Genomic DNA, 15,000 nt, shown 5'->3' on the forward strand with positions numbered 1-15,000 from the left:
CTGTTTGTTTTGACAGTGAAACAGGTCACGTGACCGGACACGTGCACTTTCATTTCATTTGAAATGAAAGTAACCAGGTTTAAATAAAAACAACTCAACACGAACCTCATACAAATCCATCACAACACAAATATACAGACACAACAACACACTCATGCTATTAATAATGATCATTGTTAAGAGTTGAACACACATAATATACACACATAAATATACACATATTATACACACATTATACACACATAATAAACACACATAATAAACACACGTAATAAACACACGTAATAAACACACGTAATAAACACACGTAATATATACACATGCAGTAAAGAGAAACAAACTAACCTTTGATCATTTATGTTCTTTGATCTACTTCATACTGCTCTTATCATTATTACACCTCTAGGGGGCGTCACCACTCTGACTCTGTTCTTCTCAATAAAGTTGATTCAAAAAGAAAAAATAAAGTTTCGTTTCTACTGAAATTGACGCTGATTGGTTCGTTTGTTTTTATCACAGTTACACGCAGAGTCACACTCTCTCCTCTTCTCTCTCTCTCTCTCTCTCTGTCTCTCTCTCTCTCTCTCTCTCTCTCTCTCTCTCTCTCTCTCTCTCTCTGTCTCTCTCTCTCTCTCTCTCTCTCTCTCCCTCTCTCTCTCTCTGTCTCTCTCTCTGTCTCTCTCTCTCTCTCTCTCTCCCTCTGTCTCTCTCTCTGTCTCTCTGTCTCTCTGTCTCTCTCTCTCTCTCTCTCTCTCTCTCTCTCCTCCCCTCCCTCTCTCTCTCTCTCTCTCTCTCTCTCTCTCTCTCTCTCTGTCTCTCTCTCTCTCTCTCTCTCTCCCTCTCTCTCTCTGTCTCTCTCTCTCCTGATGATGATATCTCTCACCCCGCCCCCCCGGACTGTCCTGGTGAACAGCTCCGCTCTTCCTCCTCTGAGGATCACTCGATCACCTGTTGATCAGTAACATCTGTCAGCGCGCGACCTGCTCGTCGATCTTCTGATCGATCAGTGATCGATATGAAGTTAAGTCAACGAGTTCAAGTTGGACTCGAGTTCTACGAGTTTCTCAACGAGACGAATCGATCATCGATCACAGAGAGAAACCGACTGAGCGAAGTTTACAACCGAGAGTTCAGGAGCAGGTGACGTCATCTTCATCATCTTCTTCATCGCTTTGTTCATCATCTTCATCAGTTTCACTCTCTGTTTGTTCTTCATCTTCATCATCTTCATCATCTTCTTCATCTCTTTGTTCATCATCTTCATCAGTTTCACTCTCTGTTTGTTCTTCATCTTCTTCATCTTCATCAGTTTCACTCTCTGTTTGTTCTTCATCTTCTTCTTCATCTTCATCAGTTTCACTCTCTGTTTGTTCTTCATCTTCTTCTTCATCTTCATCAGTTTCACTCTCTGTTTGTTCTTCATCTTCATCATCTTCATCAGTTTCACTCTCTGTTTGTTCTTCATCTTCATCAGTTTCACTCTCTGTTCTTCATCTTCTTCTTCATCTTCATCAGTTTCACTCTCTGTTTTCTTCATCTTCTTCATCAGACTCACTGTTTGACTCTGTTATCATCTTCATCTTCATCATCTTCATCAGTTGCACTCTCTGTTTGTTTTTCTTCTTCATCAGGACTCACTGTTCAGGACTCTGTTCATCATCTTCATCTTCATCATCTTCTATATCGTCTTCTTTATCTTCATCATGTTATTCATCAGGACTCAATGTTACACTCTGTTCATCATCTTCATCATCTTCATCAGTTTCACTGTCTGTTTGTCTCAGGAACCAAGGATCCAAAGACCCGAGCTTCAGTTCGATTGTTTACGCCCTGAAAACCTACGGGAAAATAACCGTACGAAGAGGAATCCGATTCAACCCCAAGGTCTGTTCTTCCTCATCTTCTTCTTCCTCATCTTCTTCTTCTTCTTCTTCTTCTTCTTCTTCTCAAACTCTAAATGAAAATCTAAGACGTGAAGTGCTGCTGTGCTCAGGTTCGAGCTCTTTACGTGGATCAGTGGTCCACATCCAGGACTCGTCAGTCCCAGGCTGCCCAGGGCGGAGCGACCAGTCCCGGGACACCTCAGACCTCCACCTCCCCAGATGGAGCAGAGACGGGAGTCCGACCGCGGAGGCAAATGGCGTCTCTTCTGATGACCAAACTGAAGACAGAGAGGTGACACAAGTCATTCTGATGATAGTCGTTCCCTAGAGACTCTACAGAAAACATCATCAGGTTCACACTGCGACTCGTGAAGGTCACAGGAGTTTGTTTTGTCTGAAGCGTGTGAGATGTGTTTGTTATTGGAACCAAGAGGAACCGAGCACATGTTCTCATGGAGGTGACTGCAGTACCACCGTGTGCCTGAAGGCATGAGCCACCAGCAGAACTCAGTCTCAAATATATTATTCAGTTTATCATCACACACAACGTTTTAAAGATTATGCTGCATGTGGAATTAATAACATTTGACTTTGCCCCCCCCCAAGCACCGGTCAACTACTCATTGAAGTTCAGCTGGTTCCCTTCTTAAGGCCGGTCGTGGTCTTTAATTCTAATTCCCTGTATTTGTATAATCGACCATATTTTAGATAGATATTCTCTGAGCTGAGGGTGGGATTTGATCCAATAAAAATCTGGATCTAGTGAATTTCAATACGGCTTCATAAGGAGGCTGCTGGTGGAGGTGTGAGCTCAACTGAGTGAAGATCCAGTTTCAATCGTTCCATATTGAATCATGTAAAATGTGAAATTCAATTCACAGCCGCCCTCTTGTCTTTAAGTATCACGACCTTTGCCCTTTCTCTCCAAAGGTCGAGGTTCATCTCTGACAAACATGGCGTCAGCATCACCTCCGACCACCAGTTTAACAAGGGGAAGCTCTGCTTGTGTATGGAAGACACATACGAGGTATTGATTATGATGCTGCTGAACCAGATCCAGCTGTTGTGGTTCAAATACAAATACCTCAGTTTTTCTCTTTGTAAACAGTACGAGGTCAAGCTGAGTGTGAGAAACTCTGGAGCAGAGCCGGTGCACTTCACCTACTACACTCCGCTGCACTGGCTCAAACACTTGGCTCTGACGGACGAGCACAACGTGACCAGAAAGAACCCTCTGACTCTCAGACCAGGTAAACCATCACAGGTGAGTGTTGGAAAGCACGGTGAACACACAGCTTATTACCGTCTGTTGTGTCCTCAGGTGACAGCTACGACATCAGCGTTCACTTCCAGTGCAGCTGGGTGGGTTTCTATCCAGTGACTCTGGCCTTTGAATTCAAACCTGACCCGGAGCCGACCTCCGCTGAGTTCTACATCGTGCGCTTCATCGAGGCTCGGTGTATAACGGCCTTAGGCGTGGAGCTAGCGCCCATCGCACCCTACAAACCTCAGCCCCTCTGTACGTGGACCCCCGAGGTCGACTGCACCATCGTGGACGGGCAGCGACCTGACGGGTAAAACTGTTTGTTTCAATCTGCAGTGAAACAGACGTCACATGTTTGATTCCTTCTGTTGTCTACAGGTCTTTACCAAGTCTGTATCTTTCGTCTGAAAGTCTTTACGGGATTGAATTGTTGCGTTGTTCACGTCTGTCCAAGTCGTTCCAGTTGTTTGAGCTGTTTCCTTCTTGTTAATGTGCGTCTCAGAGCTGACGGTGAATCACAGACGTCCTGAAACTGACCAAACCAACTCTTTGCTTTTTGTCTCCTCTCACCAGGCTGTCGGTGTTGCATCTGAAAAATGTGGTTCCTTTAAAAAAGTATTGTATTCCACCATATGTGAACCAACTCATCGAGTCCCTGAAGTCCCGTCACTCTGGTCAAAGGTAAATTCACAACGTTAGCAACACATTATTAGCTTTACGAGCTAATTCAGCTCCGTCAGAGCTGCTGCCCTGTTTTGTCTATTTCATCTGTATCCGTAACTTTTCAGAAGACGTGTGAACGCAGAGTATGGACAGCAGCCTCTGTCCGTTTCACATGTATAATGTGGAGCTTAGCCTGTACGATATATAAATCCAACCAGCCTCTGTTCCTCAGTATAAACGCTGCCGTACACTTGTTGTACTCGTGTCTGATCAGACAGACGCTGCTGGAGACTCCGCTCAGCTGGGAGATCTACACCCAGAAGTTCCAGCTGCTGCTGTTTCTGGAGGAGCATCAGATGGAGTCGGACATCAAGAGATACAACATCCCCAACAACGAGAGAGAAGAACACGCCGTCATGTCCAGAGACAAATCCAACAAGAAGCTCCTCGTTCTGGACGTAAATATGTGACACTCATCCACTCAATCACTATCTATATATATGTATATATATATATATATACACACTCCTGTAGCTACTGATGTATACGTATCAGTGACTGTAAAGATGATCAGTGACTGTATACGATCAGAGTATATCTCCGTCTCCCAGGTACCGGGTGTCTCTGAGAACCGTCCCTCTGTTCTACGCGGAGATCAGCTGCTGGTTTGTCCCAAAGGAGAATCGGGGGTGAAGTACCGAGGCTACGTTCACAGTGTGGAGCTGAACAAAGTCAAACTGGGCTTCAGCTCCGAGTACGACCACGGAAATTCAGCAAGGCACAAAAATTCACAACATTTCACTGATGGTTAACAGAGAATGAGATGAGTTTGCTTCTTTGCAGTTTGCTGAATCGGTTCTTTGAGGGGATGAGGTTCAGCGTGGAGTTCACGTTGAACCGGACGAGCCTGCGTGTTCAGCACAGAGCAGCAGAACTGGCAGCTGAACACAGCCTGGAGGAGCTTCTGTTTCCTGCTGCTCCGACCCAGCAGCAGACCGAGCTGCCCGACCTCAGGTCAGTCAAGCTGCTGCTTGTTGTGCTTGTTTCTGCAGCTTCCTCCTTCTGCACGAGTCAGTGAGTCATGTCAGGTCACATTATCACTGACTGATGTGCCGACGCTTCACAGCCAACGCCCAGAAATCCCAAAAGTGATAACCGGCTCCTGTGAGCGCTGAGCGAGTTGATTGGAAGAAAAATTAACATTTAACGTCCAAGGGAAGGAAAGCGCCCTCTACTGACAGCTTCAGTTACTACAGTAGGATTCTGACAAAGACTTTATTTCACTACCAGACAGCGCAGCTTCACTCAGATACTTCATGTTGTTGTGTGGTTTCTACTTCAGCCACTGAAAGTTTTATTGGACGTACGTTGACTTTTCATTACAGCGCAGCAGCTGGGACACACGGGAAAATAATGTCCAAAACAAAAGTTCTCCTGTGAGATTTTGTGTTCATCGCTGTGTCGCTCTTTTGTTCACAGTCTGTTTGACCGGAACCTGGAGAAGAACCCAGAACAGCTTCGAGCTGTACAGCACATCGTAGCTGGATCGTCCAAACCGGCCCCCTACCTGGTGTTTGGTCCACCTGGAACAGGTGCAGCAAGTTTACTGTGGTTCTGTTTAAAGAACCCGTCAACATGCGGTTTGCTGGTCAGGTGTATCTCATACCTCACAAGCTAAGAGAAGTTAGATCTGTGATCAGGAAAGTAATAATTAACGTTAGCTAAGGAAGCAGAGTCCGAGCTGTGGCAGGACCGAGCTCACGTTAGGCCACAAAGATTCAAATCCTCAGTGACACGTCAGAGCTGATTCCTCATGAGAGAGTAAAGAGACTGAGATGAACTGTCAACACAGAATCACAGGATTCAACCTGGAACATGAATTCTTCGTTTCACAGAGACTTAAAGGAAAATAGATGAGATTTATGCTTTAATCAATGACAGAGATGAAGTTTCTGGTCAAAACCAGAAGTTTATCGACTGACTTCTTCTGGTTTGTCTGTTCAGGTAAAACTGTGACTCTGGTGGAGGCCATCAAGCAGATAGAGAAGACTCAGGCCTCCTGCCACATCCTGGCCTGCGCTCCCTCCAACAGCGCTGCTGACCTGCTCTGCGGGAAGATCCTGGATCACGTGGATAATTTTAAAGTGTTCCGCATGTACGCCAGCAGCCGGGACCCAAAATGTGTCCCTGAAGAGCTGCAGGTCAGTTATACTCCACATCCGTTCATCCACGAGATGATGGAGCAGCTTCACGTGTGTCTGAGGTGTGTGAACGGATTCTCTGGTTCTTTCAGAGCTGCTCTAACCTGGTGGGCGACTGCTACGACTTTCCTCCTAAAGAGGAGCTGATGGAGTACAGGGTCATGGTCACCACCCTGGTAACAGCTGGGAGGTAGGGAGGGACTCGCCTGCATGACGCTGACACTGTTGTAGGATTTACTTCCTGTTTACGTTCTGTCAACGCTCAACACGTGTGTGGTCTCTGCAGGCTGGTCACAGGAGGAATTCCCTCTGGTCACTTCACTCACGTGTTCGTGGACGAGGCCGGACACGCTGTGGAGACCGAGTCTTTGATCCCATTGGCAGGTAACGACCACGGCGTGTTTGTCTCTATGCCGACGACAGATCTGTTCGCCCACGCTCGTGAACGGGTTCCCTCAGGAGCAGCCGGTGGGACCGAGCGTTCACTTGGACTGATTAGAATGTGAAGGTCAAAGGTCAATGTGAACTTTTTACGCTAAGTTCAAGAATCACTGAACTAACAAAGACAGGTTTTTAGACAAGTGTTGAATAAAATCATAAAAACTGGATAAAATCGTGAAGCATGTAATATTCAAAATGTCCAACATTAATGCCACTGTGACATCATTGTTAAGTTGTGTAAAAACACAAGTATTTATAGTATTTGTATATAGTGTATCTGTATCTGTTTCCAAAGGGCTGCTCCATGCACAGACGGGTCAGGTGGTTCTGGCTGGAGACCCCAAGCAGCTCGGACCCATCCTCAGATCCCCGTTTGCTCTGAAACATGGTTTGGGTGAGGACAGACACACACACACACACACACACACACACACACACACACACACATTGAATCCATGGTTGTGTGTTTGTCTGTTGGATGTGTTGAGTGAAAAGCTTCCTCTGTCTGCAGGAGTTTCCCTGTTGCAGCGCATGATGACCCATTTCTCTCTGTACCAGAAGGACGAGGGCGAGTTGGACCGTCGCTTTGTCACCAAACTGCTGTGTAACTACAGGTGTGAACGGCAACCGACTGTGTGGGTTTGATTTTACCAACTGAGTCTGAATGTGTTTTCATCCTGTTGGTCAGGTCCCATCCGTCCATCCTGAAGATTCCCAACGAGCTCTTCTACGACTCGGAGCTGCTGTGCAACGCAGACGAAATGCTACGCAACTCCTACTGCAACTGGCCACACCTCCCTAAGAGCGTAAAGACTCTGCTACAACACAACTCTGTGACAACACAACTTTATAAGAACACAGATTTGTTACAACACAACTTTATTTAAATTCAGGGTTTCCCGTTGATCTTCCACGGTGTAACTGGCGTTGACGAGCGCGAGGCCAGCAGTCCGTCGTTCTTCAACAGAGCGGAGGTGGAGGTGCTGATGGAGTACGTGAAGAAGCTGCTGGAGACACAAGGCAAGAAGGGCCTGGCTACCATCTCACCTAAAGACATAGGCATCATCGCCCCCTACAGGAAACAGGTAGGACGTCATCTAACAGTTCAAAACAACACGCTCAAGTGGAAACGTGATTATGAACATGTGATTATAAACATGTTATTATGAACATGTGATCACATGTAGTAAGTGTTTTTCTTTTTCTCGATGTTTCAGGTGCAGAAAATCCGTCAGGCTCTGAACAAAGTTGCGGACAAATTTAAATTTAGGAACATGGATAAACTGAAGGTAACAAGATATTTCACACTAAATCAAACTGACACACAGAAGAAGCAGTGTGGGATGCTGGGAGTTGTAGTCTGAGTTGTAGTCTTCATTAAGAGTTGGGTGAAGCAGTGTGGGATGCTGGGAGTTGTAGTCTTCATTAAGAGTTGGGTGAAGCAGTGTGGGATGCTGGGAGTTGTAGTCTTCATTAAGAGTTGGGTGAAGCAGTGTGGGATGCTGGGAGTTGTAGTCTTCATTAAGAGTTGGTTGAAGCAGTGTGGGATGCTGGGAGTTGTAGTCTTCATTAAGAGTTGGGTGAAGCAGTGTGGGATGCTGGGAGTTGTAGTCTTCATTAAGAGTTGGGTGAAGCCTTGAGGTTTGCCTCCATGTGTCAGGTGGGGTCGGTGGAGGAGTTCCAGGGTCAGGAGAGGAGGGTCATCTTGGTGTCCACAGTTCGCAGCAGCTCCAGTTACACCGACTTCGACAAACAGTTCAACTTGGGCTTTGTCAAGAATGAGAAGGTACGAAACACATGCACTGTGCACGTGCACGAAGAACACGATCCTCACTCGCGCTTTTCTTTTCCAGAGATTTAATGTGGCCATAACTCGAGCCAAAGCCCTGCTGATCGTATTGGGAAACCCCAGAGTGCTGAACACAGATCCCACCTGGGCTCAGTGAGTGTCACATGGTCTCTTCAGGTTCTCACACACACACACACACACACAGAATGATGATGTAATGGTTTCACTTTACACTCGCTGTCGCCTGCAGCTTCATCAAGTTCTGCAGCGACAGCGGAGGATACGACGGCATCAGTCTCTCCGGCATCCTCGCAGAGGAAGAGGAGGAAGTAGTGACGAGACTCGCTGCTCTCTACATCAGAATCGACCAAGGTGACACACACACACACACACACACACACACACACACACACACACACACACACACACACACACACACACACACACACACACACACACACGTTACTTTGACCAGAGACCAGAGGTGTTCAAAGTGTTCATGTGTCCTCGTCAGTGGAGACGGACGAGAGTGCCGTCCAGCAGTACCTGGACCCGGAGTGGAGGAGCGACCTGTGAACATCGTCCTGATCACGTGACGGCTTCATTCTTCATTTACTTCACCACAAACTTCAGATTCATCAAAACATTTTCTACGTTTCTACTTAAACTCAACAAAAACGACTCAGCAGCAACTTTGCAAGAATCAAGAAACTTTATTGTCACAACAAAGTTGATTATAATTTGTTTCTGTGAGCTCATTCAAACATAGAAAAGACAAGTGATGAATTCACTTACAAATAAATAATATCAAATAATACGAAACACAAAAATAAAATATGAGCCCTTAAAGGTTCAGTGTGTAAGATTCAGGTGAACACAGAGAAGTTTGGTAAAATACATGCAAAGAAAAAATAATACCCAATTTAATACATTTAAAATGAAAATATATACGTGACTAATTATTTAACATTAAACCTGAAGTCGCGTTCAAAATACTATAATCATGGTAATTAGTAATAAATATGAAAAATAAGTAATGAACAGGATCTGAACTCGTTCAGTGTTTCTACAACTGACTTGATGAAGTTTTAGACATAATCGTTCTTGGAACTTTTCTCCGTCTTCTCTGCTGTTTCATAGTTTTTATTGATTCAGTGAAACATCTGTTCTGCAGCATCACATCTGGATAATGAATAATATGTGAGTGATTATTTGTTCTGGAAACAGCTGATTTTACTTGTTTTAACCAAATGAAAATGTTCCTGTTCTCTTCTTCAAATGGTTCAGATGATTTTTGGTTTGCTGATTTTAATAATAACTGGAAAAGAATGTTAATGAATTACTGGTGTGTTGTTTGTTTTTTACTCATGAGGCTTTAATCCGAGTTTATATCAACTATCACGTCACCTGTTGGTTCGAGCTGTTCTGAAGTGTGTTCAGCGCCATCTTGGTTTTTGAGACCAGAAGTAACCATATTTGGAGGAGCGGGGGGTGGAGCCTGACTCAGAGCCACCTGCACCCATTGGATGTACTAGCTGTCAATCACACTGTAGTACAAGTGCTGGAGGAAAGTTTGATTTGACGCGTCAATATTTATCAAAACATTTCATGTTTAAAACTATTTACAACTTCAAGTGCGTTTTTCTCCGTCACACTGGAAAATATGAGATTAATGGAAACAACCGTAAATTTGATTAATAATAATTTATTAATTCATGTGTAATTTATTAAATGTGTGATGTAGATCAAATGGATTGTAACATCAGGAACCAGTTGTATAGTTCTTGGTTGTGAGATATGGGGGGGGTCTCAGGTGGGGGGATTTCACACACTCAGTGCTCAGAATGATACTGGGGCTGGGTGGGGGGCTGATTGTACTGGGTATTTCGCACACTGGTTGTTTTCAACTAAAACTTCCAATATTTAATCAAATCATTTGTGAGACTTTGAATTTCAGGATTGTAAATGTCGTGTTTTGACCCTCAGGGCCGCCGTAGATTCGGCCTCTAATTGATATCCCTCTGTAGTTCTACTGCTGCTCCACATGAGGGCGCTGCCACACAACAACACAAACGGTTCATCAGGAACAAAACGAAACAACACGACTTTTAATAACTGAATTGTTCTCGACGCAGTTTTAACGTCTCCGTGTTTCTGAAATTTAAGAACAGATCAAATCAGCATTTGAAAAAACAGTCATGTAAATTTGAATCTAAACGTATAATCGTGTATGTAATTATATCATAATAATGTAGAATGGAAAAAACATGTTGAACTGAAGGTTGTTGAAGTGTTCTGGAAACTCAAAGACCCAAAGAAGAATTCACACTTTAAACTACAAAAAAATATATTTTTCGGTTTTCATTTTTATATTTATTCATTTATTTCACATATTTTATTGCATTTATGCTTTATTTAAAAATGACTGATGTATAAATGAAACGTAAAAATAAAATACAGAAATAAATAATTTTGGGGAAAGGGTGAGTTTGCACATGGAAAATAATACATAAATTGAACATAAAAGAGAAAAACTTAATTTTAAAAAGGTAAAATTAAATGGGGAAGTAAATAAATGTTGTGATCAATACAAAGGTAGATAAATAAAAACTGAAATATTATATATATATATACATTCATGTTTGAACTATTAACAATGTTTATTTGAATATTTTCTTTCATGTGATTAATTTCTATTATCTTTATTTTTACTTTTGTCAGTTTCATCATCATAACTTCTGTTTTCTAATAAGTTGCTGGTTTAACGAGATGGTTTCAGTGGGACTGGTTTCAGTGTCCGAGCCGCAGCTGCGTGACTCTGGTATGTTGGAATTATAACAGACTGCTGTGTGTGTGTGTGTGTGTGTGTGTGTGTGTGTGTGTGTGTGTGTGTGTGTGTGTGTGTGTGTGTGTGTGTGTGTGTGTGTGTGTGTGTGTGTGTGTGTGTGTGTGTGTGTGTGTGTGTGTGTGTGTGTGTGTGTGTGTGTGTGTGTGTGTGTGTGTGGGCATCATATCACGCCCCAAGAGGGTTGAAATGTCAAACGTTGTCACCCGACTGTCCAAGTGTGACACACACACACTTTTCCTCTCTTGTAAATGTCTCCTGAAATTCATGACATCATTGTAACAGCAGATCACTTTCTGTTTCTACACACACAGCGTTCCTTCAGGTCCACAGGATATATATATATATATATGTTACACACTCATTGGTGTTTCTGTCGTTGTGAGGACCCTGGTTGATCCAGTGTTACCTGGACACTGGTTCGTTATCTAAACCTGATTCTAACACAAACCTAAAGTCCTGAAACAGACCTTGAGTTGTGAGGACTCGACAAAATGTCGTCATAACACAAGTGTTTCTGTCCCTGACGACAATAACTTACACAACTTTGACCTCAACCTGAAACCGAATCTCCAGCTTCACTGGTTCTGTCTCCGAGTCCCCACAACATCACTACACACACACTCCCACACACACACACACACACACACACACACACACACACACACACACACACACAGTGATTTAACTCTAATGGAGCCGATGGCTGAGTGACTGTGTGTGTTACAGGTGATGTGGGGACCAGTGTTTGTCGTCTTTATAGAGTCCCCACAAGTTTAGTCAGAAATGTTTTATTGATGACATAAGGTTCAAGTGAGTCAATAAAATGTCCTCTGAAGTCTTGGAGACACAACGTGTGTGTGTGTGTGTGTGTGTGTGTGTGTGTGTGTGTGTGTGTGTGTGTGTGTGTGTGTGTGTGTGTGTGTGTGTGTGTGTGTGTGTGTGTGTGGACATCGAAGGGTCTGGGCTTTAGTTCTCTTTAGTCGTCATGGAAACACGAATGATCACATTTCCACTTTTTCCTCCATTTAGTTTTTTATGTCACTGAAAAGATAGAAATAGAAACATCAGCACTTTACAACACTTACAAATGTAACTAAATACATTAACTCAATTACTTTGAAGTACTTGTAGCCGACTTGTGTTTTTCCATTTCATGGTACTTTAGACCGTGTTTCTACTCCAATAACATTCATCATCTTTAGGTGCTTGGAAAATTAGGATTTTTGCACATGAAACATATGAAAAGCTTTTAAATGATTATTATAATATTGTTGTTATTGAAAGATTTTTGTCATTTTTCACGTAAAATACGAAACATAATTTTTTCTCTAATCTGAGGTTTTACAGCTTTTATATCTTTCTTAATTAATTTAATAGTTTGTTTATTTTCAACAATTCAGTTTTTTAAATGAGTTAAAACTCGTCAGCCAATGAAAACCCAGTGTCTATAAATAAGTGGATTGTCTCTCCATCCTCTGTTCGTCCTCGTCTCTCAGTCGCTGCGTCCCAGTGGTCCAGTTTAATCCCAGTACAGACTGGGAGAGAGAGAGAGAGAGATGGACGAGAGAGCAACAGACAGATCAGAGGGGGGGGGGGGTACATAAGCAGAGTTCATTTGTAACACGCACACACACACACACTCTCACACACACACACACACACACACCCTGGGAGGCTGACGGACGCTCGGCTGAAGGTCTGAACAAAGGTTTGTTTTCTCTTTTATATATAAATTATTCTCATCAAACCTCTTTTTAACATTTTTCTATTTGAATATTTATTCAGATCTGATGCAGAAGTCTTTTCAAAGTGTTGGTTTGAAGTTGAATTTCTTTTCTAACTTCAGGTCGACTGAGTTTGAAACTTAAAACTGTGAAAGTGAAAAGTGTAAAGGTGTAATTCAGAAGGTGAATTTAAAATAATATCAGTCGGATTCAGTTCAGCTCAAGAAATATTGTGGATACATGTTATATATATATATAAAGACAAAATGCAGAAACTTCACGTTGACTAAAATTTGAGTTATAAATTCTGACGCATGTTTCACAAGATAAAAAAGAAATGTGAACTTTCTGTAAAAAAAACTTTTTTAATTTGTAGTTCAACCAAAACACAGTGTTTGTGTGCTAATTACAGCTCAAGGTATTTTTTAGTTTAGTTTTTAGTTTATTTAACTGTTGAGCCACAGTTAGCTCTAATGCTAAGTTCCGATAGCCACGGCTAACCTCAGCAAAACTAATCTCATAGCTGCTTTTCTTTTTTTCTGACTCCAGTCTATTTCTTTTGTCGATAAACTGCCTCATTTAAATTAATGTCTCATTGATTTCTGGAGAAAATGTTCTGTGAGTAACATTTACAAAAACCTTTGTTATCAATGACACCGGTGGCCATTTTGAAAACTGCAGTCAGCGCCCACTTTGCCGCGCTCACACTCGAACACTCACAAGCCATTTTCAGACGTGAGCTCCGGAAGATGTTTGCACCAGAGTTTGTGATGTCAACATGATCACATGACCTCAGAGGTAACACGTCACTTCCTGTCTCTGTCTGCTGCACCCGGCTGCCCCCTCTCACCTGAACCATGAGGAGGATCTGATGCTGTGAACGAGTCTGTGCAGAAAACCTGCTGCTGAGTTGTTCAGCTGGGAAACAAACTCTGGAGACAATTCTCCTAAGTTCCGTTCGTCTGTTCATCATGGTTTTGTTTTGCTGTTGAGTTGATTTCTAGGAGCTGGTCGTTCTCCTTCGGTTGAACAGCGTCACTGAGAGTTTTGTGTTTCTGCAGATGAGTGCGGCTCTGATCCATGACCGGCTGCACATTAAGACGTTCTGGGAGAAGAAGATTAACTCTGAGGGTCAGTTTGCTGACAACGAGGAGCAGAGGATGAACAAGAGCGCACTGAACAAGTCAGTAACACACGACAGCTCAACAACACACAGTTACACAGCAGAAAGTCCAACTCTAAGTTTCATAAGTCTCAGACCACATCTGTTTTCAACGTTGAGTATATAACTACTAAACTATAACTCTGCTACGGAGCTCCAGAGTTCAAGAGCCGCTAATACTGAGATGTTCCTCAACGACGACGGAGACGCTCAGCACCTCTTTTAAGTCACGACGTAGCCTTCTCTGGTTGGTCAGGCTCCTGTCACATGACCTTCCAGAATAAGCTAAGCTAAACCCAATCTGATCTTCTCTTGGAGACACAGTTCAATTTAATTCAATTCAGTTTAATCCAAGGGCTGCATTCCTGAAGAAATGCAGCGTAAAGAACATTATTCAGGTCCAGAAAACAAATGTGAGGCAAACTTCCATGACCTCTACAGAGTCCTGGTTCATCTGGTTCTTAGATCCACAAGTTAACAATCAGCTGGAGTCTCTTTTTAACACCTTGGAAACTGTTCCTGGAGAGATTAAGCAGTGTGATAACTGAAGAAGCTCCACCTCACCCGTCTGCCACAGGAGCGTCAGGCAGCCTCATGAAATCCAAAGCTGTCAGCATCTCAGAGTGAATATTTACAATCAAGGTCAGTTTACATTTCAATACCCACATCAACAGAATTACAAAATCTGCCTACTTCCACCTGAAGGAGAAACTTGTCCACGCCTTTGTTTGTAAGAGACTTGTTTATTCTAACAGCGTCTTTTTGTCTGTCTTGTTTCCTCTCTAATTATTTTTCTCTGTTTAATGACTCTTGTATGTTTTGTAAGAACTTTTCCGTTATGTCTTTATAAATACACTCACCATGGCTAGCCTTAGTCGCCTCCTGGTGGCTGGCTGCAGTACAGGTCATAAACCATGTCTCCTCCATGTTGGCAGATGGGACATGAACAAATCTAAAGAGTAAAAGTCAGGGTTTCCATTATGTACAACCCACCGCTTTCAAATTATTACCTCCACCGCTTCAGA

General features: G+C 43.1%; 3 protein-coding genes across 9 annotated transcripts in view; 2 read left to right on the plus strand and 1 right to left on the minus strand.

Annotated features, from left to right (window-relative positions):
• The window catches only part of lrrc2 (leucine rich repeat containing 2), an 11,824-nt gene extending 11,333 nt beyond the window's left edge, over positions 1-491 (minus strand). For 3 of the 7 annotated variants that reach the window (XM_035165334.2, XM_035165328.2, XM_035165326.2), the window contains exon 1: positions 346-490. In XM_035165334.2, the coding sequence (XP_035021225.1) occupies positions 346-355 (10 nt within the window). In that variant the 5' untranslated portion in view covers positions 356-490. Of the gene's footprint in view, positions 1-345 lie in introns of all 7 variants that reach the window. The other 4 variants (XM_035165327.2, XM_035165331.2, XM_035165333.2 and 1 more) reach the window with 3 other exon arrangements.
• Positions 492-829: 338 nt separating this feature from the next.
• On the plus strand, positions 830-9,580 carry LOC118115233 (putative helicase mov-10-B.2). Its single transcript, XM_047341107.1, has 23 exons — positions 830-1,140; positions 1,785-1,884; positions 1,994-2,175; positions 2,814-2,910; positions 2,992-3,133; positions 3,205-3,457; positions 3,721-3,828; positions 4,085-4,268; positions 4,422-4,564; positions 4,654-4,824; positions 5,290-5,402; positions 5,815-6,011; positions 6,104-6,201; positions 6,298-6,395; positions 6,748-6,846; positions 6,964-7,066; positions 7,141-7,258; positions 7,346-7,537; positions 7,670-7,741; positions 8,113-8,238; positions 8,306-8,394; positions 8,492-8,613; positions 8,756-9,580. The coding sequence occupies exons 1-23, from the start codon at positions 1,016-1,018 to the stop codon at positions 8,815-8,817; spliced, it is 2,994 nt and encodes a 997-aa protein (XP_047197063.1). The 5' UTR covers positions 830-1,015; the 3' UTR covers positions 8,818-9,580.
• A 3,059-nt stretch (positions 9,581-12,639) lies between these two features.
• The window catches only part of LOC118114766 (protein FAM240C), a 6,569-nt gene continuing 4,208 nt past the window's right edge, over positions 12,640-15,000 (plus strand). Inside the window, exons 1-2 of the mRNA XM_035165399.2 lie at positions 12,640-12,797; positions 13,875-13,996. Coding sequence (XP_035021290.1) covers positions 13,875-13,996 — 122 coding nt within the window. The 5' untranslated portion in view covers positions 12,640-12,797. The remainder of the gene's footprint in view (positions 12,798-13,874; positions 13,997-15,000) is intronic.

Source organism: Hippoglossus stenolepis, chromosome 9, assembly GCF_022539355.2.
Source record: "Hippoglossus stenolepis isolate QCI-W04-F060 chromosome 9, HSTE1.2, whole genome shotgun sequence".
In the NCBI taxonomy this organism is placed as follows: Eukaryota; Metazoa; Chordata; class Actinopteri; order Pleuronectiformes; family Pleuronectidae; genus Hippoglossus; species Hippoglossus stenolepis.